The sequence below is a fragment of the Schistocerca serialis genome, chromosome 1 (genome assembly GCF_023864345.2).
Source record: "Schistocerca serialis cubense isolate TAMUIC-IGC-003099 chromosome 1, iqSchSeri2.2, whole genome shotgun sequence".
Classification (NCBI taxonomy): domain Eukaryota; kingdom Metazoa; phylum Arthropoda; class Insecta; order Orthoptera; family Acrididae; genus Schistocerca; species Schistocerca serialis.
The window spans coordinates 1,063,561,833-1,063,578,963 of NC_064638.1; the positions used below are offsets into that span (position 1 = coordinate 1,063,561,833).

Consider the following 17,131-nt stretch of genomic DNA (forward strand, 5'->3'; position numbering starts at 1 on the left):
TACCTAGACAGATCGACTTACTGTATTGAATAGCGAGTAGATTGTGTTATTATACCTGAAAATTCTTTATACTGCTCATCACTGGATCCAGTTCAAAGTCTTTGCAACTTCAATAACTTCTTGGTATCGCCCTATACAAGAAAAGTTCGGCACTGGACTCATCACCAATTTTGATAATTTCGTAATCTACATATACTTCTGTACAAATATTCCGCTGACACTCTTCAGTGCATGGCAGAGGGTAGGTTGCGCCAGATTAGTAACGTTCTGTTCCATTCCATTAGCGTAGTAAGCTAGGGAAAAATACCAGTTCATATGTCTATGTATGCATGCTGATCACATCTTGTTCTCACGATCCTTACGTGAGTTAGCTCACTTAAAAATGTCAAGGATTTTAACAGTAAAGGCTGTTTGTCAGATTCATTGGAAGTCTTGTCGTAGTCGAAATGGTTCAAATGGCTCTGAGCACTATGGGACTTAACATCTGAGGTCTTTAGTCCCCTAGACTTAGAACTACTGAAACCTAATTAACCTAAGGACATCACATGCATCCATGCCCGAAGCAGGATTCGAACCTGCGACCGTAGCGGTCGCGCGGTTCCAGACTGAAGCGCCTAGAACCGCTCGGCCCCTTCGGCCGGCCCTTAACATTAATAAACATTATGTAATATCATAGCCAAGTACTTCCGACTGATATAAACAGCATCCTTCCACGCTATATGTAACATGTTGATAACTCATCTCAAAAGGAAGTTAAATCGTATGACAAGTGAAGTTGCTCATAAAGGGCACGTAGTGTTATCGTATAGTTGGAGAAGATACGCATCAATGAAACGAAAAGCGCCTGGAGGTACCACTAACATCTGTCAGTAAGCAGTACTTACCAATACGTATCTTCCCTGAACGCTCCAACAAAACGTGATAGCTTGATCTTCTTCTACATAAGGCGTTGTCCTTTAATGTGACATTTTTACCAGAAACATTCAATTTAATGATGGAAATGGAATCTTAGGTTCTTCGATGCTTGTTCTCTGTTTTAGACAACGATAAAATTCATTTTAAATTTACTTGTGATTTCTTTGCACTTGCCTCGATCATTGCCAAAGATGATGATGATGTTTGGTTTGTGGGGCGCTCAACTGCACGGTCATCAGCGCCCGTACAAAGTCCCAATTTTTAAACAGCCCAATTTTTTGTAAACAGTCCACTGTCACGAGTGATGATGATAACGATGAAATGATGAGGACAACACCAACACCCAGGCGGAGGAAAATCCCCAACCTGGCCAGGAATCGACCCCGGGACCCTGTGATCCAGAGGCAGCAACGGTAGCCACTAGACCACGAGCTGCGGACCATTACCAAAGAGGTTACTTTGTCTGGAGAGCTCAGGCAGAGGTTGTTTCAAACTGTTTAGGAGGTACAGTTATTCTAGAGCCCACGCTTGTTCTGAAAGTTAATTTAAGCGATTTAATACTTTCGCTGATAACCACACGATTCATCGCCGTTAGTTACCAACTTTTGCACCTAAATTTACAATTTGCAAACGTACACAATGGAGGGCACCTTTTATTGAATCGCAGATCACAGTTTAAAATTCACTTGCAGAACTTAAAAAAAGATGACTGTGTCTATGCCTCTGTGAGTTGTTAGTGCTCTGATTTTACCTTTATATTCCCTACAGCAATAATATATACGAAATAAAATACGTTCGCTTATGTTGCCCTGAAACAAAAGTCACATTCGGCGTCTTTCTTCGAGTTTCTGCCAGTCCCGACTTCTTTCCTCTCTGTCTCCTGCTGACACAACTTGAAATGGTTCTGTCACTATTGAACGGTACTCAAGTATAGTCTGTGTAAAGGATTTATATGCAACAACAAGACACTAGAAAAGTACCAGTTTCCGACGAATGAACTCAAGCATCTAAATTTCGTTATCTGCCACCGAAGTACTGTGAGGTTTGATTGTTACTCATGAAGTGTATAGTCAAAGGCTACTACGATGCTACGATTCATGAGATACATAGCAGATTTGTCAAGTTCTAATCTAATTTCACTGTCTATTTTTATAGAACGTTTCCTCGTACATAACATTGCATTAAAAAAATTAACAGACGTAAGACGCTACTGTGAACGTAGACATTCCAACAGGTGTTGTTTGTTGTTGTGGGTTTCAGTCCTGAGACTGGTATGATGCAGCTCTCCATGCTACTCTATCCTGTGCAAGCTTCTTCATCTCCCAGTACCTACTGCAGCCTACATCCTTCTGAATCTGCGTAGTGTATTCATCTCTTGGTCTCCCTCTACGATTTTTACCCTCCACGCTGCCCTCTAGTACTAAATTTGTGATCCCTTGATGCCTTAGAATATGTCCTACCAACCGATCCCTTCTTCTAGTCAAGTTGTGCCACAAACTCCTCTTCTCCCCAGTTCTATTCAATACCTCCTCATTAGTTATGTGATCTACCCATCTAATCTTCAGAATTCTTCTGTAGCACCACTTTTCAAAAGCTTTTATTCTCTTCTTGTCTAAACTATTTATGGTCCATGTTTCACTTCCACACATGGCTACACTCCATACAAATACTTTCGGAAACGACTTCCTGACACTTAAATCAACACTCGATGTTAACAAATTTCTCTTCTTCAGAAACGCTTTCCTTGCCATTGCCAGTCTACATTTTATATCCTCTCTACTTCGACCATCGTCGGTTATTTTGCTCCCCAAATAGCAAAACTCCTTTACTACTTTAAGTGTCTCATTTCCTAGTCTAATTCCTTCAGCATCACCCGATTTAATTCGACTACATTCCATTATCCTCGTTTTGTTTTTGTTGATGTTCATCTTATACCCTCTTTTCAAGACACGGTCCTTTCCATTCAACTGCTCTTTCAAGTCCTTTGCTGTCTCTGATAGAATTACAATGTCATCGGCGAACCTCAGTTCTTATTTCTTCTCCATGGATTTTAATACCTACTCCGAACTTTTCTTTTGTTTCCTTTACTGCTTGCTCAATATACAGATTGAACAGCATCGGGGAGAGGCTACAACCGTGTCTCACTCCCTTCGCAACCACTGCTTCCCTTCCTTGTCCCTCGACAGGTGTAGCAAATTATGAAATAATTTGCTTCAGATACAACGAGAGTACAATTTAATACATGACAGACTTCGTATTAATCTAACTGGTGACATCATCCTTACAGCAGAGCTCAAGGACGCGCGCGGCATGTGCCGTGTTGCGTGTGGCACACCTGCAAGAGACTGTATGTAGTAAACGCTCTCTTGATAGCAGGAAGTACCGCCGCTCGTAAAATTACGGGTTGTGCTCAGCTGGAATCACGCGATGAGTGTACGAGAGAAGACAGAGGAGCGCTAAACAAAATTGTAGACCACTATATCTGTCAGTGCTATGGCAACGTTAGGAGAAAGAGTGCGGTGGAGTGAAGGTGTAAGCGCAGCGGAACATAAAGCTCTCTGGAAATCATTTTCCAATAAAATGTTGAGAGCAAGAACCATTCTGATGAAATAGCGTCTCCCTCAGATTTCGATTTATGGGGAGCTACGCGAGCATACACGGAGAAACTCGTCTATTCTTTCCACCAGCCGACCGTATGCCTTTAAAACACCGGCGTGGCTGCAAATAAAGTTTCTAACAGGAAGCTAACAATAATGTAATTTTGTGTTTTACGCTGTAGCCTACAGCCTATTCATTACCAAAGGCTCCATTGCATAGCTTATATTCCGATTACGGAGTGGTCTTTTCAAACGATCATAATATGGCAAAGGCTCACCAGATCGAGGTTCAAATGGTGGCTCTGAACACTATGGGACATCTGAGGTCATCAGTCCCCTGAAACTTAGAACTACTTAAACCTAACTAACCTAAGGACATCACACACATCCATGCCCGAGGCAGGATTCGAACCTGCGACCGTAGCGATCGCGCGGTTCCAGACTGAAGCACCTAGAACCGCTCGGCCACAGCGGCCGGTCCAGATTGAGGAATCACGCTCTCTCCTGTCCTGTTCCTGTATGATTCTTCTTTTCCTTTTCCTTTGCGTCTATCAAACGTTGCAGACAGTATACCCGCATCACACGGGAGACCCTGTCACGAGAATTCGGAAAAACAGTTAAGCCAATCAAAGCCAAATCACGGAACCAACGTGAAACCATTTGTATTAATTTTTATTCCTGAATATGTCCGACCGCATTTGCTCCACAAAGAAAATTATGCAGACTTAATTTCTTCGACCCACGTCAGAAGCGTAAGGGATAAGCAAAGGTTAAGTAATTGCAAAGCAGGGTCAGCTTTATGGAGTATCGTTACATTCACACCACAAAATTGTGTTTTGAAGTGAACTGGTTATGCCATTAATGATTTAGCAATGTTTTCGAATTAAGGAAGAGGGGAGGTCTGGAACAGCATCTTGGAAACAGATTAGGTTTATTGGGCAATAGGTACATCATATTGCTTGAACGGTGAAGATTATTTTTACAATTATAATTAGTCATCTCTGCTGTTAAATATCAGAATTACTCTCGATCTGTCTCAAGATCAGACAGTAAAAATAACTCAAGCACCATGGGAGAGTAAAATACTGTTCATCTCTCATGTTTCGGTGCTATTCTATTAGATTTTGATCCACTACGTCTCACACAAGAACTTTTTAAGCTGAAGAACACGGCAGCACAGGTGGAATGTCTTAGCTGGATCTCGTAAGTGGTGTACAAGGAGGTTAAAGATGACTCAGTTCTAGGCAATGACCTTGAAACTTCTTTATTTAAATGAGTGTGGCTTACTTAAATTGCTGAATGACTGAGACCCACAATATCCAAGCGCAACGCAATCTGACTGCTCAAAAATAAGATAACCTGACTTCAATTAATTAATTCAAAAGAATGGCCCTAACTAAAAAGAAATCCTAACAACAACCTATACATTTCATTAAGCACTTACCTCACAAAAATCTTCATTACGCGAACTATTGCAATATAGAGCGTCAATACTACCAGCTGAAGAAAAGTTTCTAACTACCAAAGCCACTAACTACTAGTAGGCATGTGGTTAGCAAAGAAAAGATTTTGCTGCAAACCAAATAATGTATTTTTTTATCTTAATAATGTGACATCCAGTTCAAACACAAATATAAATCGTCATTGACATCCAGTACAAAGATATATAATCATGAATAATATTCAATCTCCAAGTCGGATACTTCCAGATCGTTAGCCTACGCTAACACTTCAGACCTCTACCCTCCATTAATGCTAACTCCTCACATTTAAGATCCATCACTGCTGGCTGTTCACCTCCAACTGCCCAACAGTACTTCCATCACTGCTGGCAACTAACTTCCAACTGCCAATACTACTGGCGATTAACTTCCAACAACGAGTCCAACGAGCCACAGAGTCTCTTACAAAGAAAGCGCAGTCAGAGATGCAATGCAAAGCGCTACACAGCGCTGCCAACACAGAAGCAGCCCACTTAAAACCTTTAAAACTTGTTATCATGACGATAATGTAAAGTGTATCATGAAAAATCATGTGAACAGCAGTCTGATGATGAACCTCCCAGTTCGAAACCGGTAACGGCGCTATTTACCTAAATAAATAGCAGTATTAATAGCGGCTGGTTGCTGTTTTCTTCTTTGTAAGAATTAACCTACATTATTTGTTATCATGACATAACATGCCGCCACTTCATCTTTCTTCACAAATTTGCACATTAAAAGAATGCCTATGCATTTCAAGCAGAACATTCATAGGGATGTCAAACAGACTTCTTTTTTTAATATTCAGTTTCATATCAACAGCCTATTAATAGGTCCATATGCAATTTCGATAATGGAAGAATGACGACGTGACTATGGGTTTCTTTGTACATTACGAAGGAATAACTAACATAAAATGAAAGAAGAAATGAGTGAAATTACTACATTAATGACTATGATAGAAACGTGAGCTAATTAAATGAAATCCTTGATCTCGCGAAAAAATCTAGGAAATGATGAGTGCTTCCATCTACATGTAGATCCTACGTTCGATCTACTGTTCTGAATTATGGATTCGATTTCTTGACGTCGTATTGCGCTTTGTAGTGTATTAAATACTTGTCCTGCAGACAATGTTGCAGTAAGATTGGAATGTCTTTCCGTATTCTCTGTCATCTGTGTATCCATTTATCTTCCTCTGTCTACATATATAAAGTACCCCACCACGGTATCTGTTTGTGTATTTGGGCAAACTCAGAAACTGCTGTAGGGATTTTGATATGGGATTCACTAGTAGACCGATTTATGAGGATGGTTTATCGGGATGAGAGACAGCCGTAAGTCCGTCTGACTGCAGTGCCAGCTTGGCGCGAGCTGGCGCTACCGGGAGGTTAGCGCGAGCTACCGGTGACTTCCTGAACGACATGCAGTCCAAGCCATACCAGATATTGAGCTGATAAAATGTTTTGTTGTTATAGAGTTAATATTTAAGAGGAGTGAATGGAAGTGAGAGAAATGGTCACTCAAAAAATATAGCTCTCATCAAACTGGCACTAAAGTCAAAAACCGAAAACGGTCGTAGCTCGTGCCAAACGCCCTGCAGTTTGTTGGACCGGGTATCGCGGTAACTCGCAGCTCCCATCGTTCCCACGAGACATTATTTCAAACGCCAATTAAGTATGAAACAGGTAATGCAGGGTGACAGTTATTGAACGACATGAAAAAAATCGTTATAACTTCCGAACAGTTGGCCGCATGGCATGATGGGTTCAAATGGTTCAAATGGCTCTGAGCACTATGGGACTCAACTGCTGAGGTCATTAGTCCCCTAGAACTTAGAACTAGTTAAACCTAACTAACCTAAGGACAGCACAAACATCCAAGCCCGAGGCAGGATTCGAACCTGCGACCGTAGCGGTCTTGCGGTTCCAGACTGCAGCGCCTTTAACCGCACGGCCACTTCGGCCGGCGCATGATGGGAATTAGTGTGCCCATGCACTGTATGGTTCAGCGAAAAAGCCCACTTTCATCTATATCTACCGCTACATCCATATTCCGCAAGCGACGTGACGGTGTGTGGCGGAGGGTACATCGAGTACCTCTATCGATTCTCCCTTCTATTCGTCTCGTATTGTTCGTGGAAAGAAAGATTGTCCCTATGCCTCTGTGTGGGCTCTAATCTCTCTGATTTTATCCTCATGGTCTCTTCGCGAGATATACGTAGGAGGGAGCAATATACTGCTTGACTCCTCGGTGTAGGTATGTTTTCGAAACTTCAACAAAAGCCCGTACCGAGCTACTGAGTGTCTCTCTTGCAGAGTCTTCCACTGGAGTTTATCTATCATCTCCGTAACGCTTTCGCGATTACTAAATGAACCTGTAGCGAAGCGTGCTGCTCTCCATTGCATCTACTCTATCTCTTCTATCAACCCTATCTAGTACAGAACCCACACCGCTGAGAATTATTCAAGCAGTGGGCGAACAAGTTTACTGTAACCTATTTCCTTTGTTTTCGGACTGCATTTCCTTAGGATTCTTCCAATGAAACTCAGTCTGGCATCTGCTTTACCGACGATTAATTTTATATGGTCATTAAATCACTCCTAATGCCTACTCCCAGATAATTATGGAATTAACTGCTTCCGGTTGCTGACCTGCTATATTGCAGCTAAATGATAAAGGATTTTTCTTTCTATAAATTCCAGCACATTACACTTGTCTACATTGAGATTCAATTGCCGTTCCCTGCATCATGCGTCAATTGTTGCAGATCCTCCTGCATTTCAGTACAATTTTCCATTGTTCCAACCTCTCGATATACTACAGCATCATCCGCAAAAAACCTCAGTGAACTTCCGATGTTATACACGCGGTCATATATATATTGTGAACAGCAACGGTCCTGCGACAACCCCTGCGGCACACCTGAAATCACTCTTACTTCGGAAGACTTCTCTCCACTGAGAATGACATGCTGCGTTCTGTTATCAAGCAACTCTTCAATCCAATCACACAATTGGTCTGATAGTCCGTATGCTCTTACTTTCTTCATTAAACGGCTGTGGGGAACTGTATCGAACGCCTTGCGGAAGTCAAGAAACACGGCATCTACCTGGGAACCCGTGTCTATGGCCCTCTGAATCTCGTGGACGAATAGCGCGAGCTGGGTTTCACACTACGTCTTTTTCGAAACCCATGCTGATTCCTACAGAGTAGATTTCTAGTCTCCAGAAAAGTCATTATACTCGAACGTAATACGTGTTCCAAAATTCTACAACTGATCGACGTTAGAGATATAGGTCTATAGTTCTGCATTTGGATGGGTACGTCAGTAAGCAAAATTGGTGCGTCTGGGGGACTGACAATCCGCATTTGGCGATCGAGAAGTCTCTTCACCCTCAACTGGTGACACTGTGGTGTGTAGCGTCCAGTCAGGGAATAATCGGTGCGATATTCCTTGATGGTACGGTGACTACCAAACGGTACGTGAAGGTTATGGAAGATCATTTCATCCCCATTCTCCGAAGTGACGGAGCTCGACTCCATCGAAGCAGGAGAGTGTTTGATGTCCTGGAGCAGCACTTTGGGGACCGCATTTTGGCTCTTGGGTACGCAGAGGCCACTGGCATGGGCCTCAATTGGTCGCCAAGTCCTCCACATCTGAACACATGCGACTCATTTTTCGGGCCTATATTAAAGACAAGGTGTACAGCAATAACCCAAAACCATTGCTGAGCTAAAAAAAGAAAAAAATTCGGGAGGCCATCGACAGCATCGATGTTCCGACACTTCAGCGGGTCATGCAGAATTTCGCTATTCGTCTGCGCCATATCATCCCCAGTGATGACGGGCATATCGAACATGTCATAACCTAAATCCGAATACCTGTAGTGACGTTTTCGTGTTGTGCACGCCGTAGTTTGTACCTAATTTAGTTTTTTTTCACATAGTTCAATAACTGTCGGCTGTATTTGTGGCCGGGCGTGTTGGCCGAGCGGTTCTAGGCTCTCCAGTCCGGAACCGCGCGACTGCTATGGTCGCAGGTTCGAATCCTGCCTCGGGCATGGATGTGTGTCATGTCCTTAGGTTAGTTAGGTTTAAGTAGTTCTAAGTTCTAGGTGACATGCCCTCAGATGTTAAGTCCGATAGTGCTCAGAGCCATTTGAACCTGTATTTGTGCATCCTGAGAACTACCCTGGCTAACATTGTTCAAATCGTTTAAGTTATACGAAAGTGATGATATTTAATCACCTGATGTTTCCTCTGAATATTAATCATAACTCTATGGAGTAGCCCGTGAACAAAATTATCGCTGCGACAGACAAGTTGTCCAATCAAAAAATGGTTCAAATGGCTCTGATCACTACACAGTCGGCTCTCAGCCGTGGCAGCGTGCGGACGGCCCCGCGCGCCGGCCAGTGCTCCGCTGCAGGCGTTGTTTACTTCCGCGTCGTAGCTTTAAGGCTTGTGTCCGTCCACCGTGAACAACATGTCGAGCGCTTACCGCCGTGCGACCCTTAAAGTTTCCTTCCCAGCTGAACATGCGCGACCTCGTGCACATGAAGTTGAAACGTTCATACGTGAAGAAGTTCGTTTAGATCCTAACCACGTTATCGGAATCCATTTTTCGATCACGAGTAGTGTCGTTCATATTAAAATGACAAACACCGAGGTGTGTGAAGATGTTATTCGCCGCCATGCCAATGGACTTAAGTTCAAATACTCTGATGGTCACGTCGGAGCCGTAACACTTGAACTCGCAGAGTACGGTCAACGCACGATTAGGGTGTTTGAACTACCTTTTGAAGTGCCGAAGGACGACGTTGTCTCTGCGTTACAACCTTACGGTAACGTCATCGGTTACGTAGAGGAAAAATGGCAAACCTTCACGACCTACCATGTCCTTAATGGTGTGCGTCAGGTCAAAATTGAACTGAAAAAACATATTCCATCATACCTGACCATTGGCGGGGTGCGAGCCATTGTCATGTACGACGGCCAACCCCGAACATGTGCGGGTTGTGGACAAGAAGGCCACGTGAGATCCGCCTGCATGCGACGCCGCCTGATCCAGACGCCGGTCGGCGAGGAAGCGTCCCCAGCGGTGATGACTCAGATCCCTGTCACATACGCCAAGGTTGCCCAGGAAGGTAGCACGTCTACACAGAGTCTTCCTGCTCCGTTGACGTCGTCTGATCAGGTAGATGCAACCGCTCCTGAGATTCCTTCTGAGGTGCCCCAGACGCCAGATCCTAACCTGCCGAATCATCGCAGCACTGTTACTGAAAATGCTACTGAGATGGACGTTGATCCGGGAGTGGTACCTACTTCTGCTTTCCTTCAGACTGGTCCGGAGTCAGACGAAAGCCACCCGCAATCGGACTCTGAACGACTTGTTCGAAAACAAGGGTCGACACGAAAGAGGAAGAAACGTAGCCGTACACCCCCTGATGAATCCATTCTACGGATGGATACCGGGGATGCAGACCCGAAGATGGACGACAAACCGATCTTTGATGACCGAAAGGCTGATGCGAAAGACCCGCCACAGGCGACCACTGGCAACGAACACCACTCCTTACTGACGCCGTCGCCCCCACAGGTCGACGTTGAAGAGAGCCTATCCGATGAGACGAAAACTACGTCTCCTCTCCACGTGGATGACGTGCACAGCCGATACCCTACCGCAGCATCAGTCTCCTGGGCGGACGACGTGGAGATCGAAGGGACTGGGGCGGATGCTGCTGATGATGGGGCACCCCCATCGGTTGCGCCCGCGCCCGCAAACTCTCCACAATAGCAGCCTCTTCAGCGGACCGGCAAGATCGACGACCTCTCGCTCCTGAAGAAGAAGTCCCGCCTGTGCCTGTAGGACTCCAACACCAGCATTATCGTGTCGCAACGATTAACCTCGCGACCATTCGTGCGCCCCACAAACTAGCGCTGCTCCGCGATATGATTTATGATGCGGACATAGATATTGCGCTTTTTCAGGAAGTGCATGTCGCCGATTTTTCACCACCACATGGCTTCACGGTGCATCTTTCTCCCGCTTCGGACACCGGTAGTGGTGTTGCCATCATCTTACGCGAAGGTCTTCCTGCCGAAGATGTCCTATACCTCCCCAGCGGCAGAGGTATGGCCCTTACTCTCTTTGGTGTACGCATCATCAATATTTATGCGCCGTCGGGCTCCAGCTACCGTCGTGAACGCAATGCCTTCTTCGCGAATGAAGTCACACCCCTTTTTATGGGACCACACGATGACTGGATCATGGGTGGAGACTTCAACTGCACCCAGCGACCTCAGGATCAATTGCCGCGTCACTCACCATGCGCAGCTCTGGAAACAGTCGTCACGCGGCTACAATTTGTCGATACGTGGAGACATGTTCACGGTGATCTTTTGGGCTTTACGTACCACACTGCGCACTCCTCTAGCCGACTGGATCGCATCTACATCTCGCGATCCCTAATTCAACACACTCGACAGGCTGAAATCTGGCCTGTTGCTTTCTCAGACCATGAGGCTTACTTCTGTGATGTTGTTCTCACAAGACAGGCAGTATGGCACGGACGTGGTTTATGGAAACTGAACACGGCACTTCTTAATTCACCTGACTGTCGACTTCTAATAGAAGACACTTGGATCACATGTAATAGACGCCGACCCACGTATCCGTCTACCATATCCTGGTGGATCCAGTGTGCAAAACCTGCTCTTCGAAAAACTTTAATCCGGTATGGCAAAGATGTTGTCGCCTGGAGGAAGAGCACTATGGACTTTTACTACAGGATCCTACGAGAATGCTCCACGATGCCAGCCTCCCCTGAGCGCCATACAAGGATGAACCAAGCTAAGGCCCAAATCTCCAATCTCATGCGACGGCATTTGGAAGGGGCGATAGTACGATCTCGTACTGCTGATCGCATGCCTCATGAACATCCGTCGATGTACCATATCATCCAAGAACGACAAAATCGACGCCGAAACTTGATTCGCGTCCTAACGGATCAAGAAGGGCGTCGCTACGTAACCCAATCTGCCATAGGGAATGTGCTTCACGCCCACTACCGGGAGCTCTACGCCGCAGTTCCACATTCCCCAGAGTTGATCGAGGAAGTCTCACAGCTCAACTTCGGTGGTATCCCAGGAGATGCGGCGATTGACTTGATGTCGGAGGTGACTGATGAGGAAGTCCGCGATGCGATCCGGGCAGGAACCATCAATCGCTCCCCGGGCCCCGACGGTTTTCCCCTCAAATTTTATCGCACCTTCCGTGATTTGTTAGAGTCCACCTTCACCTCCATCTGTCGGGAACTGATGTCTCCGGAAGTACCTGTGCCGGACGCTTTCATGGAAGGAATTATTATTCCTGTACATAAACCGCACGGTGGCAACAATATCAGTGATTATCGGCCCCTCACCCCCCTTAACAGTGATATAAAAATCTTCACTCGCCTTTTGGCAGCACGACTTAAAAACGTTGCCTGCTATGTTGTGTCGCCAGACCAAGCATCTTTGGGAGGCGACAACAATATTCGCACGGCTTTATGCCGCTACAGGGATATGATCGCCGTTACCCAGGCACAACGCCTCTCTGGGGCACTTGCGTCTTTGGACTTCAGTCAAGCTTTTGATAGGGTTGACCATTCGTTCCTTACGGCCGTTCTCCATCATATGGGTTTCCCGGTCGCCGTTATCACGGTAGTGATGCGCCTTCTGCGGGGTGCCTCATCCAGGATTCTGTACAATGGCAGACTCACTCCACCGATAATAATAGGTCGATCCGTACGTCAAGGTTGCCCTCTATCAGCAATTTTGTACGCCTTTTCCTTGGAATCCTTGCTATGTGGACTAAGACAACGCTTGGTAGGGTTGTCCATTGATCGCTACCGATTCTGTTGCACGGCCTATGCTGACGATGTCGTCATCTGTTTACGTAATGCCGACGAGGTTCGAGCTGTTTTGACGTGGGTAGCGACTTATGGTGAGGCGTCGGGTAGCTCTTTAAACGTACGTAAGTCACAAGTTATGTTCATTGGCACGGGACTTCCCGTGGAGTGCGTTACACCTCTCACCACCGTTGATACCATTCGTTGTTTGGGAATAGATTTTTCGTCTGATCTCCGGCGTTCAGCCACCATCAACTGCCGACGCCTCCTTTTAATGATCAGAGCAGGTCTTATGGACCATCGCCTTCGATCCCTAGATATTCTCCAACGGGCTCAATATGTCAATACATATATCGCATCCCGAGTTCCCCATGTAGCGCAAGTTCTACCTTTCCCGCTTACTGTGGCACGTCGCATGTTGGCAGCGATGGCATCTTTCGTCAGCTCTGGGATGCTGTTCAAAATTAGCTATGCGACCCTTACTCTTCCCCGTGAACGAAGTGGGATAGGTCTGTTTCACGTGCCGGATAGAGCTCGCGCCCTATTTGTCAGCTCCCAGATGGCGGTATGGACACGTTGCCCAACGAGCCTCACTGGTCTTCTCCTCTCGGCATACTCGCCGGTCTCACTGTCAGCCCCAGTGATCATCTCGGATGTTCCGGCCCAGTTCCATTATATGCGGTACTTCTTTCTGGAACTCAGTTATCTACGCCTCACCTTACCAAGACAGCTTTTGCTCAAGACAAAGGCAGTATACAATGTCCTCCAATTAGGTCGTCCACCTAACCCGATTGAACAAAAGTTCCCCCAGGTTGACTGGCGTCATGTATGGCGCGCGGTGTTCGCCTGTTACCTTGACACGAATGTTCAATCTGTCTGGTACATAACTGTCAATGGTAAGCAAATCAACCAATTTCGCCTTCATCGTATCCACCTCGCCCAATCACCTCTATGCTCCACGTGTGGAGTGCCAGACAATGATGAACATCGGTTTGTTTGCGGACCGGCGGCGGAGGTTTGGCACATGGTTCGACGTATTGTGGTTTTTCTAACGCGGGACATTCCGGATCGGATTACTCCCCTTTCATTATTATTTCCGGAACGTGACTATTTTCCTCGGACAAAGACCAATGCTGTGAATTGGATTCGCGGACATGCCATTCACTACATATTTGGACAAACTGTAGACTCTGCACTCGACTTTTGGACATACCTCAATGACCGTCATTATGTCGTTGTCCGTCACCCAAAATACAGACAATTTTTCTCGAACTTCCTTGGGAGTGCTTTCCACGAGCCGCCTCACAGCTGGAATGTGTTAAGCCAAGAGAGAAGAAGGTTTCCTGTTTGAACCAATGAACATTTCAGAACAATTGAACGGAACACATCAATTTCGAAAAGACGTGAATCAACATATTACCAGCGGGGCGCAGAAGGCCTCTGATCAATTACACAAAAATAAAAAAAATAAAAAATAAATAAATAAATAAATAAATATAAAACAAAAAAAAATTAAAATTAAATTCAGAAAAAGGAAGATTATGTTTTGTTTTTCAGGATAGCCCTAACCTTGATTTCCCATATTTCCCCTGGTATATAGGCAGCTCTCTGGGGTAGGTTTAGTCAGGAGCCAACGCCTGAAGTGGCCTAGATTTTTTTTTTTTTTTAGGATGAAAAGTGGCGGTGGCATTTGTTTTTTTAGTTCCATTAAAAAAAAATAAAAAAAATAAAAACTAAAAAAAATAGTAGCGGCTTCGGTCAAGAATACCATCATAAAAAAACAAAAATAAATAAATAAATAAAAAAATAAAAAAAAATCACTATGCGACTTAACTTCTGAGGTCATCAGTCGCCTAGAACTTAGAACTAATTAAACCTAACTAACCTAAGGACATCACACACATCCATGCCCGAGGCAGGATTCGAACCTGCGACCGTAGCGGTCGCTCGGTTCCAAACCGTAGCGCCTAGAACCGCACAGCCACTCCGGCCGGCCGTTGTCCAATCGTAGATGCTTATTGTCACTGGTGCGCGTCACTAGAGTAAATTAAATAAGGAAGACAGTGTTTCAGTTGCCGCGGTTACTAATAACCGTGCCATCTACAGGTTCATACTCAGTTTGTATCCTACAGATGAAACTGTATGAATCAGACTAAGATGAGAGCAGCATTTTCCATGCAACCTGTATTCTGCTGTTGTGTTTCGGTTATTGGGGAGTTCTGGCCACCGAAGTTTTACGTTTAATAGAATACAAGCTACTCCTTAAACTTTCAAAAAGGGAAGTTATTAACCCTGAACAGGGGTATCCAGAGAAGTGTAGCGATATATAGAGAAATGCACTAGCCACTGCTTGCATTGATTAAAGCATCAATGGTTTCTAATGTAGTTGAGGCCCCATATAACATGAGCTGTAAAAGCGTGTAAAATTTAGATGATTGCCTCTTGTGCAGTTTTATACTGTGGACGCTGGTTCTGCATTGTCGTGCAGTAGGTCAAGGTGAGTCACAAGCGTACTGTAGTCACAAGGTCGTACTGTCGGTTCCATTATCGTTTACCGGTGAGACACGATGTCATTGGTGGTGGCTGTTGTCAAACTTTGGATTGTCTACTGGTTTGGTAGGCTTTGATCAGTCTCACCACTGTCATAATCTGCGACAGTTGACGGTTAGCTCATACCTACAGCAGTTTGTTGGCGGTAGTAGTCAACATACCCAGGATACACCCCTGACATGGTGCGACCCGAAATGATATCCCTGTCACATGAAACGTCGAACTATTCCATTCATGTTGGTAACAACGTCGCCTTCTCCAGTTTAATTTCTCACAGGTGTACGTCTTAAAGTACCTTACAGGTCCCACGTTCTCCAAGTCTACATGATTTAGGAAATGAAGCCGCATGCGCAAACATACACATTTTCATGCTGTTGACGCAGTATCATTGAAGTCCTGAAACGGTGAATTTTTTCCTGTTACAGAATCGACTTCCGTACACTCGCAGCCCCCAACCTGGCGAACTCGGCGGTACTCAGGATGCTGCAGGAGGAGGAGAGGGCAGGAACACAGAAAGGTCAGTCAGCTGCGACCCGCCATGCCCTGCCCTCTGGAGAGACGTCGTTGCAGCCACTGTGCGAGTGCATTCTGTAAAAAGCGAGCCAGCAACTGTTGAAGCGACCTCTACAAGCACATAGTTAAGCAGTTGCGCGCTCATTCTCATAAGGGAATGGAAGAAGGGGACGGAAGATATTTGACAACATTTACACCATTTTGTATATGCTTCTTTGACCTGCCAAAACCTTTATTAGCTAGCTCGCCAATATGATAGGTGAGGTAAGGAATCACATCACGTGAATCAAAACTCTGTAATCCAGCAGCAGCAGGAGCACTACCACCAGTCGTTTCAACGGCAACAGTAAACCAACCGTTACCATGACTGAAGGTAAAATTAAAATTACAGGCCAGAAATGCACAAGGGCCATCTAGAATAGAACTGGAGGCAACTCCTTTCAGTTTATTCTTTACGACACCCACTCCAGTGCCACTCTTGGTTTCTGCATTGACAATGCACCTGTCGTCTCGGAAGGTATTGTCTCTACGAATAGATAGAAACCGCAGTGCCTGATATTAATGATGGTAATTGTACGAGTGAAAGTCATAATCTTTTAATTATCACCTCAAAAAAATGGTTACTTAATTAATTTTTCATTTGCTTGGAGGTACTTGTCTGCAGTCCTGTCAAATACTGAAAGCTCCGCGCCACAGTACCGTAGTTGTCGAGGCGATAATTAATACTTTATGACTGCTTATCGTAAATGGGAACGATATGTTAGCTCTGTTTGTTAACACTACCGTGAGGTTTATTAAGTACTTTACCTAGTAAGGAATTTTACCACTTGCCACGATTGATTTCTGAGAAGTTACCTCGTTCGGTGCGAGTGTTGCATCTTTAGGTAACCTATGGCCTCTGCAATAACAACGGCATAAAATAAACACTATACGCAGGTACTGAAAACTCTACAGATGTGCACCTCACATAGAGGCTTACAGATACAAGAATAAAAACATAGCATATCAAACCACGTAGGTGAAACAGTAATATGGTGTAGACACATAATAAAGAACTTCAAGATTGGGTGACAAAGACGAAAATAAATTCGTAAGGGGGAAGGAACACAGTTAACAAATTTCTGTACGTGCCAGTGTGAGTTTCAAGTGCCTGAATATTCCATATCGTTAATAGATTCGT

At 44.9% G+C, this 17,131-nt stretch overlaps 1 protein-coding gene across 2 annotated transcripts in view; it reads left to right on the forward strand.

Moving 5' to 3' along the window:
- Positions 1-17,131, forward strand: part of LOC126415608 (uncharacterized) — a 374,003-nt gene that overhangs the window by 279,050 nt on the left and 77,822 nt on the right. For both annotated transcript variants that reach the window (XM_050083441.1, XM_050083442.1), the window contains one exon: positions 15,864-15,955. In XM_050083441.1, coding sequence (XP_049939398.1) covers positions 15,864-15,955 — 92 coding nt within the window. The remainder of the gene's footprint in view (positions 1-15,863; positions 15,956-17,131) is intronic.